The sequence below is a fragment of the Sprattus sprattus genome (genome assembly GCF_963457725.1).
Source record: "Sprattus sprattus genome assembly, chromosome: 9".
Classification (NCBI taxonomy): Eukaryota; Metazoa; Chordata; class Actinopteri; order Clupeiformes; family Clupeidae; genus Sprattus; species Sprattus sprattus.
In genome coordinates, this window is record NC_137928.1 from 21,824,360 (window position 1) to 21,851,064 (window position 26,705).

General features: G+C 48.8%; 1 protein-coding gene across 1 annotated transcript in view; it reads right to left on the reverse strand.

Annotated features, from left to right (window-relative positions):
• arhgef17 (Rho guanine nucleotide exchange factor (GEF) 17) overlaps nucleotides 1–26,516 on the reverse strand; it is a 76,342-nt gene extending 49,826 nt beyond the window's left edge. The window contains exon 1 of the mRNA XM_080844760.1: nucleotides 21,198–26,516. Coding sequence (XP_080700886.1) covers nucleotides 21,198–25,679 — 4,482 coding nt within the window. The 5' untranslated portion in view covers nucleotides 25,680–26,516. The remainder of the gene's footprint in view (nucleotides 1–21,197) is intronic.
• Nucleotides 26,517–26,705: the final 189 nt, after the last annotated feature.

Here is a 26,705-nt window from a genome sequence, read left to right on the forward strand (position 1 = left end):
GAGACATAGAATTGCTCGAAAAAAGGGGTATTTTAAAGCGATAACAAAAAAACTGAAAAACCTGCTGCCCCAACGCTTGGTTGTGAAGAAATTCATATATTCCTTTTGAAGCCTAACTGTGTTGCTTTGGCTGTCGGCGTTTTATTAGATCATCCGCACCTCGGAACATCCACCCCCTGAGGCCAGGGCAGAGTCAAGCCTCTTCAGGAGACTGGGATGGGGGGTGGGGGGCAGGATGGGTGTGGTACTGGAGTGGGTATTACAAAACCGTGTGACTTGGGAAATAAAACAGCTCAACTAAAGCATAACCTTGTGTCTTAAAATCATCAATCAACCGTAACAGATGGTGGTTACATTAAGAATTAATTAGTAAATCTATATTATGCACATGCCCGTCCGCCCGTCCGCACACGTACGCACACACGCACACACACACACACACACACACACACACACACACACACATACACACACACACACACACACACACACACACACACACACACACACAATATCATGCAGTTTTGAGGATATACAGAACATCAAGCACACAACCTGCCCTGATCTGAGGCACACAGTCATGACATAAACCAATTCTCAGCACTATCTTTGATCTCACTAGGAGCTCGGAGCCACGTGAGTCAGAGAGGACCTGAGTGAGAGCATGTGGCGGATGGGAACGGAGCGTGTGACTTGATGCACAGCGAACTAAAAAAGGGAAACGCTGCCTTTTCAGCCAGGCCTTAGACACCGGATACTCTCAAGCAAGTGGATTCCCACATTTCCACCCAGGCGCAGCGCGAACACACACACACACACACACACACACACACACACACACACACACACACCCTTTAGAGAAAGGGTGGGAGGTGGAGCAGAATCCTTTTTTGTCAAGAGTCAAGAGACTCTACTTTCATACAGTTTGGAGATCAATTTTTGGAAATTGATGGTAAAGGAGAACATTTAAAGGAGAAAATCTACTATATTGAGGGAGAAAAAGACAGGAGAAAATCAGTCTTTCTCTTCCAACACAGACACCAAGCAAGCACTGTCTGACACACAGAGACACACACACAAGCAAGCGCTGTCTGACACACACAGACACAAACACAATCAAGTAAGCCACGCCAACACTCACACAATGAGTTGAACGTTATGAGCGACTGATGGTGTGCTGCAGAAATAACCGCTGACCTCTATATTTGGTTTGGTAATATAGTGGAGTGTTTGGCAGGAGAGTTAACGCCTGGAGGGCCATGGGAGGTGTGTGTGTGTGTGGGGGGGGGGGGGGGGGGGGGGGGATTGTGGCACTGCAGTGGCACGCGAGCCCAAGCGAGTGTGAGAGAGAAGAAGAGAAACAGAGAGGGAGCAAGAGGGTGAGAGAGAAGGAGAGAGAGAGAGAGAGAGACAGAGAGAGAGTGCAAGAGTGTGAGTGAGAAGGAGAGAGAGAGAGAGAGAGATAGAGGGCGCAAGAGTGTGAGAGAGAGAGTGCAAGAGTGTGAGAGAAGGTGAGAGACAGAGAGCGAGAGAGAGAGAGAGAAAGGGGGAGAGCGCAAGAGTGTGAGAGAGATGTGGGACAGTAATCTTGTGACAGGGCTGTGCTTGTAAATACGCTGAATTCCATGAATGGGCCACGCTAATCGCTTTTCACTGTAGGGTTTTAACCTGGGTGTCAAAACACAAAGAAAAAATATGATTTTGTTATTGTTGTTGTTGTTGTAAGTACAGTGATGTAATACCACTGCCACATGTGTGCCACAGGACTCTGCAGACCTTAAAAGCTGCCCCGGAAGGAAATCAATTGATACAATTAAAGCCCTTGAACTTTAAGATCTTATGCTACATGGAACACTGAGGGAATGCAAGTTGTTAGGAAGGGAGGGAGAGAGAGGGAGGGAGAGGGAGGGAGGGAGAGGGAGAGAGAGGGAGAACAGGAAACCAAAAAGTTGAAGAGTTAAGGAGGGCTTTGCCAGTGAGTCACTAAAAAAGGCAAATGGGAGTGATTCAGTGAATGAGACCTGAGATGAAAGAATGAACAAGAAAAAGAAGTAGAGAGAGAGAGAGAATTGGTAGGGTGGGGGAGATGAGGTAGAGAGTGAGAAAAAGTCAGAGATAAAAAAGAGCCTCCCCCACCTCTCTTTCTTTCTCTCTCTCTCCCTCTCTCTCTCTCCCTCTGTCCTAATATGGAAGGTTTGTGCAGCAGTTGGAGCCATGTGGGCTTTGGCCCGCACTCTGTTCCCTGTGTGTGATTAGATCACAGCCCCTCCTCTTACCCTCCCTCTCTCCCTCTCTCTCTCTCTCTCGCTGTCCCTGCCCAGACCCGACTCTACCCAACCTCACCACCCCCGAACCCCCCCCATCACCTCCACACCTCCGCACCCTGCACAGGACCACACCCCAGCACACAGAGAAAGACAGAGGATAGAGAAGAGAAAGAGAGAGAGAGAAAGATAGAGGGAGAGAGAGAGATTGTATGATGTACAGAGCACATCTAAACAAGGAAGAGGAGGAGGGCCAGGAGGCTATATCAAACTCTGCTTGTTTATACAGATACGGAGAGTCACAGGGGACAAAAATAAACCAGTGTGTTCACAACGAAGTGGGTCTGGGGGAGTAAATCTTAGTTTGGGGGGGGGGGGTGCATTTCCGTCAAACCTCTTCTCTCTTCCTGACTCACTCTTCTTCCCTAAAGATTTCTGGCTGATCTCCCATCGAGCAAAAATGAAATGCAGGAATCCAGCTGGTACTGAACACACACACACACACACACACACACACACACACACACACACACACACACACACACACACAGACAGAGAGACAGCGAGCAAGAGAGAGAGATAGAACAGCAGAAAAGAACACAAAAAAGACTGAGGTTATAGATGAATAAAGAGTGAGGAGGGAAAAGATAGAGAACATTCTAGAGGTTTGCCACTCGGCTGCTAGTTAACAGCTGCAGTGATGAGGACTTCAGCAACCCCGCCCCACTCATTCTCTGCTGTCAGCCTCTCAGGTCTACATACCTGTGAGAGAGTGCATTTTTGTGTATGAGTGTGTGTATGTGTGTGTGTGTATGAGTGTGTGTATGTGTGTGTGTAAGAGCCGCAAAGGTTGATATCTGTTCTTAGAGAGTTTTGAAAGCTTGTCCACATCAACCGGTGTCTCAAGCGCTCTGCTTCATAACACAGCTGCATTAGCCTACAGCTAAAGAACATGAATAAAGGACAGAGATTTATAGCTCCACTGACGCCATTATTTCTCTCTCTCTCTCTCTCTCTCTTTCTGGGTCTGTGTGTGTGAGCTTTTCTCCCAGGCCTGCGGAAGCAGAAGTTTGTTTCTTGCCTTGGGACTGAGCAGTATTCCCATGGCTGTACCACTAGGCCTCCTATTTATAGTGCTGCAGGCTGGGCCTCCTATAACAGCCTGTTCCCTCCAAACCTCCCTTTGCCCACCGTCACCACGGCAACCAGGGAATAAACAGGGGAAGACCACAACCACTATCTTCGTATCAGTTCCCCCAACATTCTCTCTCTCTCTCTCTCTCTGTCTTTTTTCTTTGTACCTCTCTCTCTCTCTATTTCTCTCTCTCTCACACACACACACACGCACACACACACACACACACACACACACACACACACACACACACACACACACACACACACACACAGATCTGGGGTTACAAAGGTTTCATGCACCAAAAGGGTGAACTCTCCAGAAGCCCAGCGTTAAAAACAATGATCACCACAACAAAGTGGAAGTCAATGAGAGGGAAGAGTCTCTTGAGGCCGTGTCTGTGCTTGGCTCTGGGTAAAAGGCTTAATCTTTGTCTAAGGGGCTCTTAAAAGGGCAGGGGCAGCCAGCAGGAGGAGGAACACAGAGCGACTGCTCCTCCCTTGTGGCTCTCCCCCATGTTTATTTGAGTGTGTGTGTGTGTGTGTTTGTGTGTGTGTGTGCATGTGTGTCTGTTTGTGTGAGAGAGAAAGGGAGTGAGATGAGAGAGAGAGTGAAAGACTGAGAGAGTGAGAAAGAACGTGTGTGTGTGTGTGTGTGTATCTCTCCACTGCGTGTTTACTTCAGTGCATGTAAGTGTGCTTGCTTGTAAGCATTAACTCTGGCATTTAAAGCTACGGATGGTTGAAGCCCCTGAGCAGGCTGGATTAGTCTGGGTGTCGGGGTCACTGATGAGGGGTGGAGTGGAGTAGGGGGCGGCAGGTAGGAGTGGGAGGAGGTGAGAGGAGGTGAGGGGAGGTGAGGGCTCATGGAGCCTTGAGGCCTAGTCTTCCCCCACTCACGAAGCCAGCGCTCCAAGCACAGCACAGGGGTCAGCCAGAGAGCACCGCAGGACTGGGGTCAGCCCAGATTACACTGCACTACACAGACAAGGTGTGCTGACACACACACACACACACACACATACACACAGAGGCACAGACACACACACACACACCTGGTCTCCAACCTGGGAGATCAACTCCGCCATTGGCCTGTGCTCCAGCGTAATGACACGAGTGGTAACCTTTAGACCACTGCTGTGCTGGGAAGTGTATCCCCCCCGCATGGAGTTACTCTTTAACCGGCCTCTTAAACCTCATCACCAGAGCGCGCGCGCGCGCACACACACACACACACACACACACACACACACACACACACACACACACACACCCTCCCTACCACTCTCCTGCTAGACGGTGCTCCGTCTAGACTGCTGCTGTCATAGTAAAGCCAAATCAGCCGCCAGACAACCACAACTCAAGAGAATAACACACGCACACACACACACACACGCACACACACACACTCTCCTGCTCATGGAAATCTACAGGCCTGACATCTCCTATATAATGAGGTGTCTGCTGGTGTTGGGACATGGAGGTGATACAGGTGTCTCAGGTACCTTCATCTGGCTGCTGAAACCCGACAGAGGGCAGATCCTTCTCTCTATTCTGTGTCAGACGTCTGCAAAGGAGCACCTTAACACGCCGGGTGCATTTTGGAAACAAGTTCTGTGAACTGATGTTCAAATTTTAAAAAGAAGTGTAAATAGAACTTTTTGGCTGCAATTAGATGAGGCTCATTTGGGCTTGTGTTGCAGTCTGTGGCACGGGGATCATTTCACTAGTAGAGGGGAGAATGGATTCAGTAAATACCAGCCAATTCTGGAAGCAAACATCACACTGTCAAGCTGAAGATAAAAAGAGGATGGCTTCAGTTTAACAAATAAAAAAAAACAAATTGTTGCAATTGTTGTATGCAATTGTAACCAGATGTTAGCAATACCAGGTGATGACATCGCATTACACTGTATTTTGCACAAACAAACACTGTAGCAACATGTTTGCAGATAGACGGTGGACAGTATTGTGTGTGACTGATGTAATGAGACCTAAATAAGACAGAAGTGCTGATAAAGTATTTTACTACAGCGTTCACACTGATGGTGTGCAGGTTCCTTTTTGGATTCTGACATCGGAGTTAGTCGGAAATCTGGTATCGGAGTTAGTCGGAAATCTGATGCTCCCAGGGGCATTCCAGTTGAAATCTCTGACTGGGAACTCAGTTCAAAAGAAGTGCATCATAAGTACTGACCTCACAGGATGCCCAAACCTTAGCATCAGGCCCTTTTCCTTTTTTGTCATTTTGAAACTGTAAAATATAGAAATGAAAAAAGTAATCTTGCTCAAAAATATTGAAGAAATATTTAACTTGCTGCCTTTTGGAAATCAGATCTTCTTTTAGTGGCTTTGCTATTCACAGCAACAGAAATGTTGAAACTTTTGCATGCCACCGCAGATCAGAATGGGTGAATACCTGAGGTGTAGAAGTGATAAGTCAAAGGGCGTAAGGTTCAGCAACACCCCCCCCCCCCCCCAACTCAATCCACACCTAATCAGTTTCCCTTCCACGCAGGGCAGTAAATACCCACCTGTGGTAGCTGCAGGGATGAGGCAGGGATCAGAGGGCGTTGGGGAGGAGTGGTGCTTCTGACCACACACCCGCACACACACTCATCGTCACTGGTGTGTGTGTGTGTGTTGAAATGTGTCTGAGTGAGACAATTCCAGTCAGGTGATTAATGGGAAGAGGGCGCGGGCTCAACCAATAGTTACAGCTGCTGGTTGACACACTGTAGCCATTCTGTCCAGTTCTCACATACACATGTACAGCACGGGCCTTTCAGCACAAGCAAGGCTATTTTTACACACTGGGACCTCGACCCTGGGCACAACAACAATTCATGCTCAAGGATGAGAGTTTGAGAGAGCCTAGGCTTCACCAGAGGCATTCACTGTAAGCAGTGCCAGCAGTGCAAACAGGGAGAAACATTTTACAAGCATTTATACATTTAAAAAAAGATCTTTAAAGGGCATTTACACGTACACACACACACGTACACACACACACACACACACACACACACACACACACGTGCACGCACGCACGCACGCACGCATGCACGCACACACAAACTTAAAGGAACATTGTGTCTGTGTGTGTGTGTGTGTGTGTGTGTGTGTGTGTTAGTTACTGTCTGAGTGTGTGTGTTTGAGAGAGGAGAGCAGGAGAGGGAGGTTATGTGTTCATATCGGCAGCGTTGTTCTTTCTCCCCTGCTAAGTGCAACTTTGTCTTTTATGGAATGGCTGCCATGGCCGTGAATGAGATCCAGATGTGTGCTTGAGGACAAAGAAGAATTCAGGGGATATAAATAGGCCCTGATTAATGGCCCGGGTGGGTCCAGTGATGTGGGGAGACCGGGTTCCTGGGGAGAGTCACACACTCTATTCCCCCCAGAGCCACCTCTCCACATCCCCAAAAACCTTAGCTTGTACCCCAATGTGGGGCCCCGTCCCCCAAGCCTGGATGGCTGGCGTGTGCCCCTCCGCAGAACCCCATTCCCACACGCCCAGCAGGAGCCTCTCTTAAGCCCCCACTGCACCCCTCCATGACTAAAATGAATTCCGAGCACCATCCTCACACACACACACACACACACACACACACACAAACACACACACACACACACACACACACACACAAAGACAACACCATTTTCAAATACACACATGGTAAATTCTCCAATGCACTTGCACAAACCTAGCTCCCGTGATTTTGTTCTAGGGTGTCACAATTAGCAGATACATGAGAACCCTGAAGAGTGTCACCACCATAACCAGGCCAACAGCTTGATCACCCTTAATCCTTCCATTCCAACACCTCACACAGACACTTAGTTCAGGCTGACCCAGGAACAGATCCGATGCGGGGCTGGTCGTACCCATCCTCCATTCAGTGACAATTCCAGACAGCATGCACAGCACACACTTGACACTTGCTTATAGGGGAGCCCTCAGATCAGCAGGAGGCTTGTTAAAGCATGGGGTTAGATTTGAGACTGCTTAACACTCAGAGGTCCAAATGATCACCACCCCTTTAAATGACTCCAGGCTGGGATCGCCCATTTAAAAGCACACACCAGACGCACACACACACACACACACACACACACACACACACCACACGACACACACACACACATCACACACACACACACACGACACAAACTACTTGGGGTCATAAATGAAAAAGCAGCCAAAGAACTCTTGTTATTTCAGCTGCATCTGCTTTACTATTTCTGACTACAGCGCTGTACTAAACCTCTCTTTCCCTCTGCCTCACTTCCTCCATCTCTCTCACACACACACACACACACACACACACACACACACACACACACACACACACACACAGGATCAAATGCGAGCATGGGTGTGGATACGCAGAAGTGAGAAAGTGGGAAAGCTAAGACTCCCCTGAAAGGCCAGTGTAAAGCTGATCTACCGGTGACGTATAGGGGACACGACTCCCCGTGGACCAGGCCAAAAGGCCCCGCTCTCTCTCTCCCACTGGGCCAAAGATGAGCGACACGAGTGTTCAAACCCAAAGAAAGCAGGATTATGTGAAAATATGATAGCAAAAATGTTCCCAGTGAAAACATGACAACATTGAGCACACAGAGGAACCACATGAGAGGCAGAGAGCCAACAGATCAGCTCCAGGGAAATGGCTTGCCACAGATGCCTGTTTGTAGCCCTTCTGTAGGACAACGTACATGACAGTGCTATGCTGTCATGTTATGAGTTATGAGGGGAAAATGTCAAAATATGGGAATATGGGTAATGTGCGATGTATGTGTTTGAGAAAGAAACTGTGGGAGACAACATCGAATGATAATACACATTTTAAAAACGTTACCTCACCTAACCTCTCAATAGAGCCTGTTTTGTGTTTATGCCAGTAAGTCCAGCCCTAGCGATTTCTTTTTCAGATGAGCCCCTTTCTTTAATGGCAAACTATGGAGTCCTATTACAGGAGCCATAAAACACAAGCCTCTCATTCAACCTGGGGCCGTCTGAGAATAATGACACAATTTACCCACTGTCTCACAGCTGTCAAGCCGCCACAGGGGAGGGGAGGGGAGGAGTAAGTGTTGGTTTCTCCTCCACTCCCCTCGTTTCCCTCCCCCCCCCCCCCTCCTCCCTCCCCCTCCCTCCCCCTCCCTCCCCCTCCCTCCCAGCACCACAGAAACGGCAGTCATTACCATCATTCCAATCATCATTACCAACGGTAATTGCCGTTATTATGATTGGCGAGCGCGTAATCCGCAGGCCTCGACAGGGGCCCGGGACGAGAGGGTCCAGCCAGAGGACAGTGGGATTCTTCCCCTCTCTGTGAGGACACACACTTGGAAAGCAGAGCTGAGGACCAGGACTCACCGCACACGACCCCCCTTTTCCTCTAACCTCTGAATGCCATCAAAGCACTAACCGATCAGATCAACGGTCCTGTTCACCAGAGCACTAACCGATCAGATCAACTGTCCTGTTTACCACTAACGGATCAGATCAACTGTCCTGTTCACCACAGCACTTACCGATCAGATCAACTGTCCTGTTCACCACAGCACTTACCGATCAGATCAACTGTCCTGTTCACCACAGCACTTACCGATCAGATCAACTGTCCTGTTCACCACAGCACTTACCGATCAGATCAACTGTTCTGTGCATCGCGCCACTAACCGATTAGATCAGCTGATCTCTTACCGTCGTAGGGAGTCATGGGCACATACACAACAGCATTAAAGATTGAAATGAAAGCTGTGTTCCTATTTTTGTATCGTATAAGAAAGTCTGTACTCGAGGGAGTGTAATCAGGCAGCGGCCAGGTCCGTGTGGTATCTGACCTATTAGGGCACGTAGCTTCCCACTCCCGGCCGCAGAGGTGCACGGCGGATGTTTGCTTGGCGCTGTAATCAGCCAGGTGACCTTGATCAGCCTGAAGTGGCGAGGCATATGCAGCACCCAGCGCAGCGTCCCTTATCGCGCTGATTAAAGGGGCACACAAGGAAAGCGGTGGGCAGGGTGGGAAAACAAACACAACCAGTGCAACAATGGAGAGATACAGAGAGAGAGAAAAAGTACAAGAGGAAGTGTAGAGCTATGCTATGGACATGGAGAGTCAGACTTAACACACCACTCTGAGTGTTGAGCAAGACTTTTGTGGCTTATGTGAGGATCACCAATTCTCTGGCCAGCACATAGTCCAATCCCCAGCAGACCTGCCATTACGGGATCACTGGGCTGAGAACCCATTCCTCAGTTCGGAACCCTTCCTGCATCTTTCCACTTAAATCTCAGGGAGCATCCAGAACCTCCTGCTATGAGAGAGCTGGACAGAGACCAATCAAGTAGCAAAAACACAACCATCTGGGGAAAAAAAAGAAAAGAAGAAACAAAAACAACACACCGAGCCGGACATCCATTTCCCAAGACCTCATGTGACATGGTGAACTTCCACCAACCCAGGGCTAGCCGTTTTGGCAGCCCAGGCCTGGCCTGGCTCAGCTGGCTGGTAGAGAGGCTCTGCCCTGGGATGGCCAGCTTAAGGACAAAGGCCAATAGACAGCAGACTGGGTGCCAGGTCTCCCTGGACGGGGACTGCAAGCCCTGCGTCAAACGTTGTCAAAAGCTCTGCCAGCCTTGGCCCTATTAGGCCTCGGGGGACTCGTTCTCTCCTCAGTCTGATTGAAAGATTTTTGAGGAATTATATCACAGACAGAAACAACAAACATTCCTCAAAAAGAAGGGGCTGGCAAACTTAACCCCTGGACCTTGATGTTGGCGGCATGCCGTCTTATTCTTGCTTAGTGGTAAGGTAGGTTGGTATGAGATCATCTGCTCCATACTCATGTCTTGATCTATTTAAGGCAGGATAAACTGCAAAGGGCTCCACGTGATGATAAACGCCTAATGAGGCAAGCCAGTCAGTTGAGATGGAACAGTAAACAGACATCATATCACCATACATGTGAGGTCATATACGTAACCCATGTGTATGTGAGCCAACATCACTTTTGTTATACTATTAGCGATAACATGCAAACAAGCTTAAGACTGCAACTGCCAAGCACAATATTGCCATTGCTAGGGGATATTTTCCTCTGAAGGAATTTTCTTTTCAAAGATACTTCACAACGTGATGATAGAATGACCATTACACAAAAAAACATCCTTTTTAGCCTGACCTTAAAAAAAAACTCAACACAAGAAAAAGCATTTCTGTTCTCAGGGCCTCTGAAGAGTGGGCTTGTTAGACTACTGACGCCAGATCAGCCCTTCCACTGACAGGCGGGGGTAAACACCACCACGCTGGTCACTGGATCTGGAGTGCCTTGTGGTTTTCAGCAAAACAGAACCCCTACTGACAGGGGGGGAAATATACTTTCTAATCTACAAAATGACAACAACTGCATACCAGTGGAAAAATAACAATACCCCAGAGCCTGGCATCTGAAACATCTGTGACGCTCGTGCCTGGAATGGCTTTAAGACAAACAGTATTTAGATAAAAGTGAAGTTATTCCCATCAACAGAGAAGAGAAACCTGTCTTGGTCTGAAGCCCTACCCATGCTTGGCCCACCCGGTCCAAGGCCTTCTGCGGAGGAACCAAGTTCTGGTCCACGTGGGCCTTCCTTGCACTGCTGCGGACACGGCAGCTTGACCTGAACCGCCGGACAGATCCCATTGAATGAGGGGAGAGGACAAAAGCAAAGAGAAGTGACAGAGCTGGTTCCAGGAACGTTCTTGGTCATTCCGGTAGCTGTGTCGGCCAGGCGCCTGTCGAAAAGGGGGTCGCGCTCCCTCTCTCTCTCTCTCTCTCGCTCTCTCTCTCTCTCTCTCTGTGTGCCAGCCTGCCCACGGCCAGTGTCCAGAGGCCCCGGCACACAACCACGCGCCCAGCTATGCCGGCCTGCAACCACAGAGCTCACTTTGTGTCAGGCGAGTGGAGTGGGCAGCAAGGCCCGATGAGGAAACCCCGGAAGACTGAGGATGGGGTTTTATTCTCTGTGTATGGCAGCCTTTTTGCAAGACCCAGCCCCCCCCCCCCCCCACCCTACAGCCCACATCAATCACCCCTGCATCTCCTCTTAAACAACGCACTATTCTCTTTGGTTGACAGCATGCTCATGCCCAGGTTCTCCTACATGAACAGGTCACTTCTGTCCTATTGTGGGATTGCTCCTAATTTGCACAAATGGACAAGCAACCAAAAAGGACCAAAAATGGACCAAAAATGGACGACTAGGTTCTGTTCTGTAAGAGACAGAAGGTTTGCTTTTGACAGTCAGACTGGACTATGGAACCACATCACAGCCACCAAGAAGTGCCCTTCTTCAGATCTAGCGGATACATTTACAGACAGTATAGGACGGTGTTATGACGGTCCTCAGTGAGGTGCATTAAAAACAAACATACACACACGATAAAAACACACATGCACACACATGGCCAATTGCTTGCTTCGAGGAACTTCAGAAAAGTGCTGTTTCAGAGTGACTTTCCTTACATAAGCAAACCCAACGCTATAATTAGGAAGGGTGGTTCCATCATAATGAGAGAGAGACCAGAGAGGGAAAACGAGCAGGAGGACGAGAGACAGCAAGGGAAGGAAAATCGAGAGAAAGAGCTAGAAGCGGAACGGACAGGGGAAAAGAGGAACACACGGACAGGGATAGTAAAACACACAAAGACGTCAGTAATAAAAAAAAGTAACTCTAGTGTAACATTTAATTCTAAACAAAGGCTTTATTCAGCCCCAGAAAAGTCTGGGTGAGATTGACAGACAAACTGAAGGGTGCTGCTGTAAGCAATGTCATGCCTATAACGATAATGTCTTTCAGTGATTCAGTGTCAGCGTTGTTTACTCACATCTACATTCCTAAAATATTTAGGCAAAAGCATTTCTTGGGCTCGCAAAATAATTTAAAATGTGAAAATATATTTAAATAAAGCTGGGGAAGACAAGTACTTGGGATTGTGGATCATTTAGGTACTGTTGGTATTGAGAATTGTACCCTTCCATCTATTTAGCAATGTACATGAACACGAGCCTAACAAAAGTTTGTTAGTTCTCTGGCATGTTAATCTGACAGCAGCACTCTGACATTTGACACGTACTTTATCACTATAACTAAGGACACAAATAGAAGCTACGCTGCAAACATGTCAACACAGAGAGGAAATAAAATGTCCTTCCCCTGTGAGAGCTACGGAACAAATCATAGCTAGGAAGATGAAAAGGGAATGAAAGTATGTTTTAGGAAATGCTGATAATTCGTTCTTCCTCACGGGGGACCCGGAGTTATACAGCTGCCTGGAGAATCTCTTCACACACACACACCCACACACACACACACACACACACACACACACACACGCGCACGCACGCACGCACGCACGCACGCACGCACGCACGCACACACATTATATTGAGGTCAAGGAAGAGCAAATATACACATTCTGTCAGTAAAATCTATTTTCTAACGAACTGTTTTCAGTTTAAGTTTTTATAAACTTAACACATGGCCAAAGTAGGCCACTTGTGAATTTCCAACATCACAAACGATTCCTTTTCAAATGGCTCTTGTTGCTCAAGATGACATGATTAGCCTGAATCATTTGTGAAAAGATAGCAGCCCTGGCTCTGAACATACATGGCAAACAAACTGATATGGCATGAACTAGCGGATGTAAATGGACAGCTCGCTTCCTGTATATGCTTTCAGCATGTGACTTTGCCTACTGTTTGTCTGTGTGTGTCCAGTGTACACTGGGATGCTCTCCCCTGGGGTCTGGGGTCTGCTCTGGCCAGGAAGCAGGGGGAAGGGAGATGGTGGGGGTTGTGATTTGTGTATGTGTGTGTGTGTGTGTGTGTGTGTGTGTGTGTGTGTGTGTGTGTGTGTGTGAGAGAGGGAGAGAGTGAAAAGAGAGAGAGAGAGAGAGAGAGGGAGAAGAGAGAGGGACAGAGAAGAGAGACCGAGCGAGAAAAGAGAGAGAGAGAGAGATAGATGAGGGGGGGGGGGGGGGGCAGTCCCCATCAATCCCCTCTTTCAGCCTATCTCCCTCCTCTGCATGACCCTGGCCAGGCCCTCTCTGGAGTTGTGCCAGGGATGCCATGGGAAACACTGAACCTGCCTGCTGCTGTGTCAACACCCCCCAACAGCCCCCCTACCCCCCCACTCCAGACCCTGTTCTCATGGACTGGTCCGTGTCACCGGGCCTATGCTCCACCCCTGGAAAGGAACACTGATTCAAGAGACGCAGACAATGGAACAAAGATCCTCTCCTCTCCTCTCCACTCCACTCCTAACCTCACTCCAGGGAGAGTGAAGTCATTTGGGGGCCATTTGAAGCTCTTGTCTTTTTCTCTTTCATGTCATAGCCAGCGCAGCAGACCCTTCTCTCTCTCTCTCTCTCTCTCTCTCTCTCTCTCTCGATCGAGCGATGTCAGTTCTTCTTGAAAAGTTCTTGAAAGCTGCCTGCACAATCTCCCCTCTTTATCTGGGTTATGTTTCAGACAAGAGCACTCACCATGGATTTCAGAGTCAGCTGCTAACGTGCACCCATGAGCTCATTATTCATACACTCAAAAGATGGAAAGTGCATGAAAGAACAAAGGCTTTTAGTGTTGGCAAAATTACTAGAAGAAAAGGGAAAAAAAGACTAAAAATAACAAGCTTAATCAATAACAAGTCAAAACTACCTCATGTAAACAACATACCTCTGTCACTATATGACTAGATCTATATACAGGCACAAGAGCAATAGGCTTCAGCCAAGAGGGTATGAGCATGAGAGAGAGAGACAGCCAAGAGGGTATGAGCATGAGAGAGAGACAGACAGCCAAGAGGGTATGAGCATGAGAGAGATAGACAGCCAAGAGGGTATGAGCATGAGAGAGAGACAGCCAAGAGGGTATGAGCATGAGAGAGAGAGACAGCCAAGAGGGTATGAGCATGAGAGAGAGAGACAGCCAAGAGGGTATGAGCATGAGAGAGACAGCCATGAGGGTATGAGCATGAGAGAGAGAGACAGCCAAGAGGGTATGAGCATGAGAGAGAGACAGCCAAGAGAGAATGAGCATGAGAGAGAGAGACAGCCAAGAGGGTATGAGCATGAGAGAGAGAGACAGCCAAGAGGGTATGAGCATGAGAGAGAGACAGCCAAGAGAGAATGAGCATGAGAGAGAGAGACAGCCAAGAGGGTATGAGCATGAGAGAGAGACAGCCAAGAGAGAATGAGCATGAGAGAGAGACAGCCAAGACCCTTTTCTCTGATTATGTTCCATTGTAGTGTATGGATATGGTTTTCCATAATTGTGAGCTTGTTAGGAGAATGTCCATCACCAAGAACACAAACACTCTCTTACTCTCTTGCTCCACACACACACACACACACACACACACACACACAGCTGAGCAGAGAAATCTGGCAGCAAAGCCAGCGGATCTAAGAATAACAGGCTCTCCAGCCATGTATTTATGTTATCTGCACGACACACCGTCTCCAAACACACCGTGAACACGCATAACCCAAACAGGGCCGCTCACAAATTAGTCAGCACTGGCCCCCTCCGTCTACCCCTGACTGCCTGCCCGCCGGCCTCCACCCGCTGGCTCCACTCTCTTCTCCAACCCCTCGGCTCTCCACAGACAATGCACTTCCCCTAAAGAGAGGGGACCGCTGACCCGCCGCGGCTCTGTACATTCCCAGTGACCTCAGCCGAGAGCGCCTCGCCATCAGTGGCATATAGAGTTTCAGAGCTGGAGAACAGAAAACATACGGCCTGTTCTGAGCACCCCAGCACTCAGCTTCAGCAGACTGTCTGCGAAAAATGGCTAAAGGTTAACTAAAGGGAAGATATTTTAAAGTTGGAGGGGGGAGGGACTGGAAAGGGGGTTATGGAGAGGGCTGGTAAAGAAAATAAGGTGAAATGGAGAACAAGGAATGGGGAGGAAGACAGAAAGACCGAGAGATTGAGAGAGTGTGAGTGAGCGAGTGAATGAGTGAGAGTGAGAGAGTGAGAGAGAGAGAGGAGGAAAAAGAGGCCATTCCTATGGAGGATTCTCTCCTCGCGGGTGGTCCGATTAATGAAATAAATAATATGGGCTGTACTGTTAACAGAGAGAGGGCTCTGCCCAGAGCCACATAAACCGCTCCATCAGGGCCTCAGGACCTCAATCTGCCCCTCTGCTGCCCCCAGTCTCCTCTCCTATACCAAACATCTTTTAAACTTATGGCCCACTCCTTCATTCTGGATCTGCCACCCATCTCCAATACGACCCCATCCTCAGCACTCCTGAAGACCACTGCTGCATGGGATTATGGTGAAGTTCTTCCAATGCCTAAAAACACCAAGTGTTCTGTTCTGTGTAACTGTTCTGTGTATTAGTGTGTGTGTGTGTGTGTGTGTGTGTGTGTGTGTGTGTGTGTGTGTGTAATAACAGCCCTCCGCTCCTCCTCATGCTCAGTGTGAGCGAGTCAGAAGAAAGAGAAAGCAGAGCTCTGACACACAGCTGAGAGGCAGCACTCTGTCAGCCCTTACTATTGTATTTGCTCTAGCTAATGGTGGGGACACCACCATGACAGAAGCCATGTCATGTCACCGGAGCTCTAAATTTAAACTGCTCCGCGTCGGAGTCGGCCGACAATGGTGGAGCTCTCCCCCTCATAGACGCCCGTCATTCTGGGCCGGCCTCGGCCATTATGCAACAGCACAAGGGAAGATAGGGCACATTCCTCCTGCCTGTTTAAGTGAAAACAACATGGAAAGAGGGAGCAAGCTCTTTCCCACTCACTTGCTCGCTGCCTCTCCCTGTGGCTTTCCAGTACATCTCCCCTCACACTCCAACTTTACCCTTCTTCTTCCCATGATGGCAGCCTGTCCTCCTCCTTGTGCTGTGGATTATTCTACCTTTCCTAGTTCTTTTCAGTCTCAGTCTCAGTCTCAGATACTCCACATTCTCTCCCTCCCTCTCTCTCCGTCGCTGCTCTCCCGCTTTCTCTCCCCCATGTTGGTGTACCTGATATCTGGACTGAATCTCATTTTAAGAAGCATGAAGGTAATGACCTCATCTCCCTGCAATGCTTCCTGTTCGGAACTATCCACAAAAAGAGGGCAAAGTCATTTCATAGAAGGAGGGAGTTTGAGAAGCATGTCGTCCGAGTGGAAAAGGAGTGTGAAAAAACGTAATGGATGGTATCTGAGGGGGAATGGGGGAGAAGGAGAGAGAGAGAAAGAGAGGGAAGAAAATGAAAGAGATGTCAAATAAGAAGGCTCTTCTCCACAAAAGACAAAGAGGGCTGTACAAGGTATCCACCGGTTTAGCCATGCCGTACCAAAACAAGTCCCAGGAAAGGTGCACTTTCACCAAACCTACAGATCTGTCTTCTCATACAAAGACAGCTGGTATTTCTAAGAAAAACGAATACCCCCTTTTCTCAAGTGAGAGCTCCGAAATAAACATACAAACATCGTAATACTTTTTCAACAGATTATACGAGATGCCTGAAAGACATTAATATACTGTGACAATGACAAACAGTGTGTGAGGGACATAGAGAATCAGGAGATCCGGAGACAGAGGGATTATAATAACAAGTGCTGGGCGAGGTACCTCTGCATAAAGGAACAGTTTCAAATGGCTGCCATCTGATATATTTTAGCAGGTATCAGATGTCCCCCTCACATGGCTGTAGCATACCCTTGTTCTCTCCCATACATGCATGCAAACATAACACACACACACACACACACACACACACACACACACACACACACACACACACACACACACACACACACACACACACAACACACAAACACAAAGATGTCAGACGGCATTCCAAAAGAGACAGCCATAGCTGGTCCCTCTCAACAGCAGCACTCCAAACACGAGTGGACAGTGGACACATGTCCTCATTTAGAGTAAGCCTTTAATCCTTGCCCTAACACAACACAGCAAAGAGAGGAACATCAGCATCAAAGCGTCTGTTTGCCGTGCCCAAACACAGTCTGAAATATCAAACACACACACAGGCAGACTGGGCCAATCCAGTCCAGGACCGCCAGAGGGCCGGTGCCGCACCCTGGGAATGTGTTCTGCCACGGAGCGAGGAGATTGGCAAGGCACCGCTGGACAGGGCCGGCTGTTTAAGTGTGCCCTGGAACACAGCTCACGAGCCAGAGGAGTGGACGATGGCGTGCTGGCTATTATCAGACACATTAGTAACCACAACAACTTCCTGTTTCTGCGCCCAACGCTTCCTGTCTGCACAGGATCAGGCTGCGCTGTCAGAGTGCACACGCCAGGCTGCAGTCGGACAGTCTGCAGGGAAGCACGGCCCTCAGTCATGCACCTCAACATCATTCAAACACAGCCAATGTGTGTGTGTGCTTGAGTGTGTGTATGTGTTTGGTCCACTGCGTGCCTGTTTGCTTTGGTTTTGGATAGTGCACACAAACACATTCAAACAAACACTTCCAACAAGGCATCACTGTGATCCCTTTCTACACTAGGCTCAATGTCAGACTCCAAAAGAATCCTTGTTTAAGTCGGTCAATTCAAATGGTTATAAAACAGCTGGCACAAAGCACATTGGAGCAGGAACAGAAACCAAACCAGTTACCTGCCCGTTGCCATTTTCTCCAGCTGTCTTCTCTCAATGCACACCCAATCTGTAAAAGTTTCTTTCCAAGTGGAGTACAGTCCATTAAAAAAAAAAAAAAACTTGAAATCGGGACCGGAAAAAAGCAATTAGCGAGTAGTGATGTTTATCAAACTATTAGCTGCATAGCAGTGGGCTGCCCTGTTATGAATTGGGTGAAAATTCCACCCCTCAAAAATGTGCTGTCAGAAGGAGTCAATTGGCTAGAGTCTTTGATTTTCCTGGATGTTCTCTACCTCTACCAGACCTGCCGCAGCAGGTGATCGCTCGGGCAGACAGAGTCTTGTGAATGCACACAAATAAATTAATGCATAATTCAAAAATACTGAAATACTGAAAGTCTACATGATCACTTAACACAGTTGAAAATTAGCTACAGAAACCATAAGCTGGGTCACACACACACACACACACACACACACACACACACACACACACACACTGGACACACACACACACACACACACACACACACACACACAAACACACAGTGTTATATTAATCCTGAATGCTCTGTCACCACCACACCATTATAACGGGCCTGTGGTGCTTTGGGCCCATTCCCCCATGTGGAGAGCTTTGTTCCCCCAAACCCCACTCATTCCTGGGGCTTTTCACCCACTAATACACACCCTCCCCACCCCTGGCCTCTTTTACACACACACACACACACACACACACACACAGAGATACAGACACAGTCCTAGAGTCCTATAATTAGAGTTCATCTAAGGCTAGTGGATTAGTGGTCCCATTCCAATGCATAATGTTGCTGGTGTTAGAAGTTGTTATGGGTGAATAGGTGGAAGTGAATGTGTGTGTGTGTGTGTGTGTCCAGTTGAGGCCCCAACTTCCCCAGCTGTCACGCCCCTCTTTCACTAAAGTAGCGAAGGAGCAGAACTATTGGAGAGTTCTAATTTATTAAAAGGCCGTCATCTGTTGCTCACGCTTCACTCCTGGTATGCGCATCAGTGTGTGTATGTGTGTGTCTATGTTTGTATGTCCTCCTGGGTGTGTTAACTTGGGCGTGTGCGCACAGTTCTGGCAGCACACCCTTGTTGCTTTACACACAGGCCCTGGAAAGTGCTTAAGCAGCAGCTCACCATATGCGCTTAGACAGCACACAGGCCGAGGCGTGCAGCTGAAAGCAAAACAGCCCTGGCGCTAAAACCCAGGCGTTAGCTCCAATGAGGGGGTAACAAACCAGCCGGCTCACCCTGCTAGCCTAGCACCAAAATACTCATTAAGTCCTTCAAGGGAGAGGGTTTTCTCTAGAGTGGTTAAGTCGCATTACCGTAATCACTACCATCACCAAGAAACCATCCGTCATCACCTCTCATCTGTCACTAGGGGCAAGGGAACAAAATATGAGCTCTCTGGACCTAAGAAAGCTCTTGCCTTTCACTCATTCTGTCAGCATTTAAGTAAAAGCAGCCCCCGAGATCAGAGATCACTGATCAGAGTTCATGTAGTACAGGGGGAGTGGATAATAGGTCCTTTTTAACTTGGTCGGAACAATACCTGGGGGGGGGGGGGTTAGGGTTAGGGTTAGGGTTAGGGGGGGGGGGGGTGGGGGGGGCGAAAAAATGCGGTGTTGCACAAAACTAAAAGTTACACACCAGAGACAAACATCAAGGACTACAAATGCTACAAAATTAGCAATGCCTGGAAACAGTCAGCCATCTTTTTGATCTTTTCTCAATTTTACAGTGGTGGTGTGTGTGTGTGTGTGTGTGTGTGTGTGTGTGTGAGTGTGAGTGTGAGAGAGAGTGACAGAGTGTGTGTGACTGTGTGTAAGTGTGTGTTGTCCTGAGCACGCTGTGGATGATTGGGAGCCAGGGCACGAATTAGGCTGAATTATCAGGGCTGAATGCTGAAGCAGAACAGGCATTTTTCCCTGCTGTGTGTTTCATAATGACTCTAGGCTGGAAAAAAAGACCAACCAGGAATTCAAGCACTTCCAAACTCATGCCAGGCTCCTGTCAATCAGGCCAGGCTGTCGCCACACCATAGCACTGGTATGAGCAAAATCAAAACATTCAGGCCAAAAATGGGCCTTGGACAATTATGCTCAAGCAAACTCTTGGGAAAAGCACACCAAAAGGAGCTGGAATAGGGGCTCACAATAACCGTACATAGACCTGCCTGCCAACGCAGCACTACGACTTCTTGGCTCCTCTCCTTGGTTTCTTTCCACAGCTTCTTTTGTCCAGATGAATCCACAGCTAATCTGTACAGTGCCAAGATGGGCTCATCAGAAATACTTGTGGGCAAGTATGCTATAGGCTTTTTCGCTGCTTTAACTCAATTTGCACTGTTATGCAATACCATTTTGCTAGTTATGAATTAAGAGAGGTATTCAACACAGAGACTTTTGAGAATGTGTGGCCTTCAACACATCTAAGAGTTTGTAAGTAGCAGAGAGCAAGAGAAATGCCGCACTAGAAGCCAAACTTAAAGGTAAGCCTGCAGTAAATATGGGCGGGGGGATACGGGGAGAAAAGAAACAGAGTGGTGCCGAGCCAAACCTCTGTTCTTTATTTTCAAAGCTGCAGAAACAGACACTCAGTGACCACGTTCAGACAAAAGCAAGAGCCTTCAGACCATAAATTCACCTCCCTGGAATTCTGGGTTGCCATGTGTCACAGACAACACGGGGGGAAACACACACACACACACACACACACACACACACACACACACACACACACACAGTCATTTGGTCAGGCACCCAGATTTTAATACTTGGGGTTTTGGCAAGGTTGAAAATCGACTTATTTTTTGGTCAAAGATGATTCATCAAAATGCCCCTTCAGCTCAAGCTACTTTGGCATATCATAAAACCAGTGCATGTGCAAATGAGCGCGAGGACTAAACCATGTGCAAAAAAAAAACAGATCTCAATTTCACTCCCAATTTAGAAACCTCAACTTGACAACTAAGCCTTCATGTCTGTTTCCATTCAAACAATTCTAAAAGCATTACATTTCCAAAGACACTGAAACCTCAGACTTATATAACGCTGAAGAACAAAACACACAAACTGAACACACACGCATGCAACATGACCGCCAACTCCAAAACAACAGACAAGAGATGAAGCAATAAGGATTTCACTCACCACTCGAGGTTTAGCCTTCAGAGGTGCAGGGCTCAGGTCCTCACTGGTCTTCCTCTGCGGCTCTGTGGTGCTGGTTGGGGTGGCAGGAGTGGACCTGGATCCCCCTGATGAAGCCCCCACTGGGGGCATAGGGGGAGTGTCTGCGCTCCCCTCAGACGAGTTCAGGATATACTGCTTGGTCACATCCTCCAGGGACGGTGCCTCATCCCCTGGAGTCTGCTTAGGGGGGCGTATGGGAGCTGGGGCGTTGATGCTGACTCCCTGTCGTCTCTGGGAGGAAAGGGTAGCTGGAGGGATGATGGGCACGAAGGTGGCAGGCTCGCTGGCATGCCGCACATGTTTGGGCCTGGCTTTTGGTAGAGGCAGCTGGGGCAGGGAGGAGGCAGGGTCCAGGGTGTCCTCAGGCGGCTTATCGTCCACTTCGCCTTTGGCCTGTTCCTCTGGCTGCTCCTCCAGCTGCTCCGTGTCCTCGTTGAGCTGCTGCTGGGCTGTCCTGCTGGTGCGCTTCCTGGAGCTCCGACGGCTCATGCGGGGCGACAGCACCTCGGCAAGCTTGGGGTCAAAGGGGAATATCGGAGGCCCTCCGTCAGGTGTTGCTTCCCCATTCCGCTCAAAGTGGGAGGGCAGGGCGCGTTCTGACTGGGTGCGGTGTCTTCCGCCAGGACGGGACGGCCGCTGATGTTTGTCGTTCAGCTCCCACAGCTCATCCCTCTGCTCTGACAGGATGGGCTCGCTGATGGAGGGAGGTATGGGCTGCTCGAGTTCACAGATGGGTTCGCTTGAGTGGGTCTGATTGTCCGGGAGCAGCATTGTCGGCTCACTCCGCCTGCTGGGATCACTGAAACTCTTCTTTTTCACGGCTTTCCCTTTGCCCTTCTCATCAATGACCTTGTCCATGGCTCCTGGCTCACGCACAATACTCTCTATTACTGTGCTGTAGTCCCGCAGGCTGTCACTGCAGCCAGAGAGGTCACTGGCTGCACTCCCCGTGCACTCCGACAGGTCTGCCGCAGACGACTCTTGGCGGCTGCTGCCCCCCACCTTAGAGGTAAGGGAACCCAGCAGGTTGCTGTCGACAGAGAAGCTGTTGCTGCCATCCTCGACCACGGAGCGCCTGCGGTGAGGCATGGGGTCACTGAGGGAACGGTAGGCAGACTCCCCGTTCGACTCTCCATTGCTGGAATCTGAACTGTTATTGCCTGCAGAGGAAAACTTTCTTCGTCTGCGAATAGCACTGGGGGTTGAGGGAGCTTCCAGCGGATTCTGGTTTACATTTTTGATGCAGCTGGTCTCACTGCCAATAGTTACAGCCTCATACTCTGTTCTTACAGTTGGTAGTGGAGAGGACAAAATCTGGTTTTTAGCCAGATCAGGCAGATCCTCCGTATACAGTGCAGACTGACTCCACACAGTCAGAGGCTGACCCAGGAGGTCTTTTCCTGAGGATGGACCACGGCTGGGGCCAGCTTCGGGCTCTGTTACAATTCCTTCATCTGTCAAACTGGACTCATGTCCAGAGAGTTCATCTAACGACTTATCATAGAAGACATTCTCATCAGAATTTCCTTTCTGTACACATTTTTCATGCTCACTGCAAGTTTCCTCCTCTCTACTTTCAGTTACACTGTTCTGTGCATCTTCGCTCTCCCTCTCATTTACCACCTCATCCTCTTTTTTTATTTCACTCTCAATATCACCTTTTCCCTTGTTTTTGGAATCATCACCTCCATATCCAAAATTATCATCATCTTCACCAGCACCCATCTGACAAATGTCCTGTATGACTTGGCGAGCTTCTTGGACATAACGATCATGGAGAGTGCTGGGCATTGGCTCTTCATATCTATATCCTGTACCACAGTCATCACTTTCCACTTCCCTGTCAGACACCACAATCCTTTCACCATCCCCCTCGCAGTCCAGGCGCTGCTCAGAGGAACTTCTTGAGGCAGGACTACTAGGTGAGTAGTGCCGCCCTGGTGTCTTTTCAGAGTAAGTGAAAGACTTGGCACGCCTCAGTGTGGCTGTGAGGTCTTTTAAAGATGGCCTCCCAGAGTGTGCTCCATGTAATCTGGAACCCATCCTGTACACAGGGGGGGTACCAGTCACAGGCTGAAATCCAGAGGTGGCTCCATCTACACCTGTCTCTGGTCCAGCTAGACTCCTCTTACCCACTTTCAGCCCTGACAAGTCTGTTTTTTTCAGATAACTAAGCAGAGACATAGTCTCAGAGGCAATGTCTGGATTGGACATAGACATTCTATTCCTGTCCTTCTCACTGCTAAGAGGGCGCCGAAGCACTCTGTTGCCGGACGCTCCTGTGGCTGTATCTGCCTCAGCTGGGCTTACACTGGGAACTACTCTTGGCGTGACACGAACAGGGGCGCGAGAAAAATTGTCACAGTGACCAAAGCTGGGTGACCTGTACATGGTGAAATTCCCACGGTAGGTCTTACTCATCACAGAGGAGGAGGCACTGAGGGGCTGCTCTTCCTCCTTCAGAGTCTCAGTGCTAGAGTATCGGCTGCTGGTCCTTGACCCACACGGGCTAGAGAGAAATGAGGGAATATTGACCTTTGACACCCGTGACACCACGGGGACAGGAGGAGCTCCTGATGGTGAAGCAGTTCCATCCGCTGCTCCTTTGCAGAACCGCCTGAAGCCCTCTGGCCTTACAGTGGAGCCCGGTGAGGCTGCACCTCGCTCCCATGCTGTGAAACAGGGCCTTGTTCTTGATCCCTCAAACCTCCTGCTCGATTGCTGGGGGTCCAATGACTGCTGATAGCGCTCCAAGTGATCCATCATCATAGGCTTGCCGTCACTGTCATCTGATTCGCCATTGTCTCGACTGCAGCTGCTTTTCTTCTTTTTCCTTAGAGAGCGTCGCCGGATGTTGTCGCGGCTGTGGGCTAGTGCTGCTGGGCTGTCTTCCTCGCTGCCAGATGATCTGCCGGCCCGGGCCCGGGAGTCATTCTTGCTGCGGGAGAAGTAGGTGCCGATACCTCCACTGCTGCACGCGTATGGAAGAGTGTTCCTGCCTCCTCCAGTGCTGCTGCTGCGCCCCTCTGAGTCGTACTCCTCCTCACCAGAGCTGAGTCTCCACCGTGCGCTGGACGGTGCCACTGAGGGGGCTGTCTGTGGTCTGAAGGAGCTATGTGAGGAATGTAAACTATCCGGTGGCTGTGGCTGTTCTGCCCCCTGTCTCTGCTCCTTCAGCTGCTGGCGAGCGCAGGCCAAGGGTTGGGCCCTCAGTGGGCGAGCCACAGTGCTACTGCGAGGTGGTGGTGCTGGGGGAGAGGGTCTGGGGTCACTGTCTGACCTCTCTGACCAGTTTTCACCTACTATGCAGGGGCTCTGAACTTTGCAAACGTCAGGTAACTCTTCACTTCTCAGACAGCTGCGACCACTGGTAAACTCAGACTCATATGGATGTGTTGCAGTGCCAGAGGCAGACTCTATTTTATATCTGTCCGTTTTCCAACTCAGACCAGCACTGTATCGCTCTGTTGAGGACACACTAATGTCATGGTCAGAGCTGCTGGTGTCTTGCCAAGCTCCTCTTGGCTGCAAGGGTGAATGTCTATCACTGCGGTCAGAAAGATAGCTGGTTTCTCTTGAGCTAGAGGAATGGTGCTGTTGGCTTGCGAATTTTAAGTCGTCTGCGTCAGAAGTCGACCTGTGGTGCTTTCTATCACCAAATAGTTCTCTAATTTTCGTGACACTTGGCCAGTTTGATGAATCAACGTGTACGGAGTCTCCGTGGGCCGAGACAAAGACCCTATAAGACTTACAAGCTGGAGCGCCGGTGATAAAAACATCGTCCTCTGCATTTATGTTTTTATGATTTCTAATGTCAGAGTGACTTGCGATTTGAGAATAATCTCTCTTACCTGCGCTGGAGCCATCCACAGATTTCGTTGTTAACAGTTTCTGACTTCTGTCAGAATCCGATCCGGATACTGATTCTTGCGTTGAATACTTTTCTTCATATGATTTTTCAGACAAATGCAGCTCTAAATCCTTGTTAGGTGTTGGTAAAAACGCTCTTTCCTCCAATAAAAAATCCTGTGGGGACTCATCCTCCTTGCATTTAGTCCTTGGCAAAGTTGTACTTCTCACAGTCCCAGCGCTCACAAAAGCAGAGCCGTGCGTCAGCTCTGTTTTCTCCCTGAACTTCTCTGAGAGCTGGCGAACGGATGGTGAAATCGAGTGAGGAGTGCCTTTCTTTAACTCTGCGGTCGAGAGGCTGGCTGCTGAGATTTTGGAAACTTTTCTTGACACAGTAACACTACGCGTAGCCGAAGGCTGCGCTTTTTCGGCTGCTGTCTTCCGAGTTGAAGGGGGAAGGGCACCGCTCTCTAAATCGTTAGATATGTGGTGTTGATCTCCGGTTCCAGATCGAAATGTATTTGCGCCCCAACTTTCCAGCTTTTTGAAGGAAACGCTCCGGTATACATTCCTCTGAGACTGTTTTTCTGCCATTGTGCAGATATCTTGTCTTTCTCTCTTAATTCTGTGTCATTGATAATGTTGACGCCAGTCTTTCTTCCGTGGTCGCTTGCCCACCGAAAATTAGGCTACCACAACTCCATTAAGTTTAAGTGGCTGGCGGTACTTCTGAGAACTTATGACAAGAGGTGAAACTTTACACGACAACAATTGAATAAGCTAACGACTATCCCAAGCAAGAAAAAGTGCCCAGTTGCATTCTGACCTTTCAGCATGTTTTCCACCTCGATTCCGCTCAACCTCCATCCATGCACGCAGAAAGGGCTCAAACTTTGGCCAAAAAAATTCTCCCAACTTGTTCAACTCTGCAGCCCCTCCAGCAAGGTTGGAAAAATGACCATTTTCTTGAAAAGCAGCCATATCCAAAGCACTGTGTATCCCACTAAACGCATCCTTGAATGTAAACGCTGCCTGATGAAGTGATATTGTTATTTTGACATAAATAAGTTTTCCGTGACTTTTGTCTTTTTACATGCAAATGCTTAGCGTGGGCGGGACTAAACATGGTAAGGGTAGTCATAGCCCCTCGGGTATGGGGGGAAAAGCTTTTCCTTTTTGATGTGAGAAAGCTGATATTGAGGACTGGACAACCATAGTTAGATCTATCATGCAAACAACCATTCAAGGGATGTTCATTTTCTATTCTTATGGTAAAGGTGCTCCTTATAACAAAGGTGGTCCTGACACTTTCGGGTGCTGATTGACATCTTGAAAGTGCAAGTTGGTAATCTAATACAAGTTAGTTGGGGCTAAATATACTCTTCTCTTCATTTGTGTTAAAGCTCAACGTTTTCCCCGCGTATAAACAAGCCATCCATTGTGGGTTTTCTTTGACAGCACAGTTTTAACTAGCTCTTTGTTCTTGAGTTATTACGATGTTCCTTGAGGAATGAAGTAAACAGTGCGCTCTCTTGTGGATGCAGGCTACTGGTGGATTGTCCTATTTTTTTGTCATAGCTCTGGTTTTGCGTGGAACCTGAGTGTTGCAGGTAGAGTGTG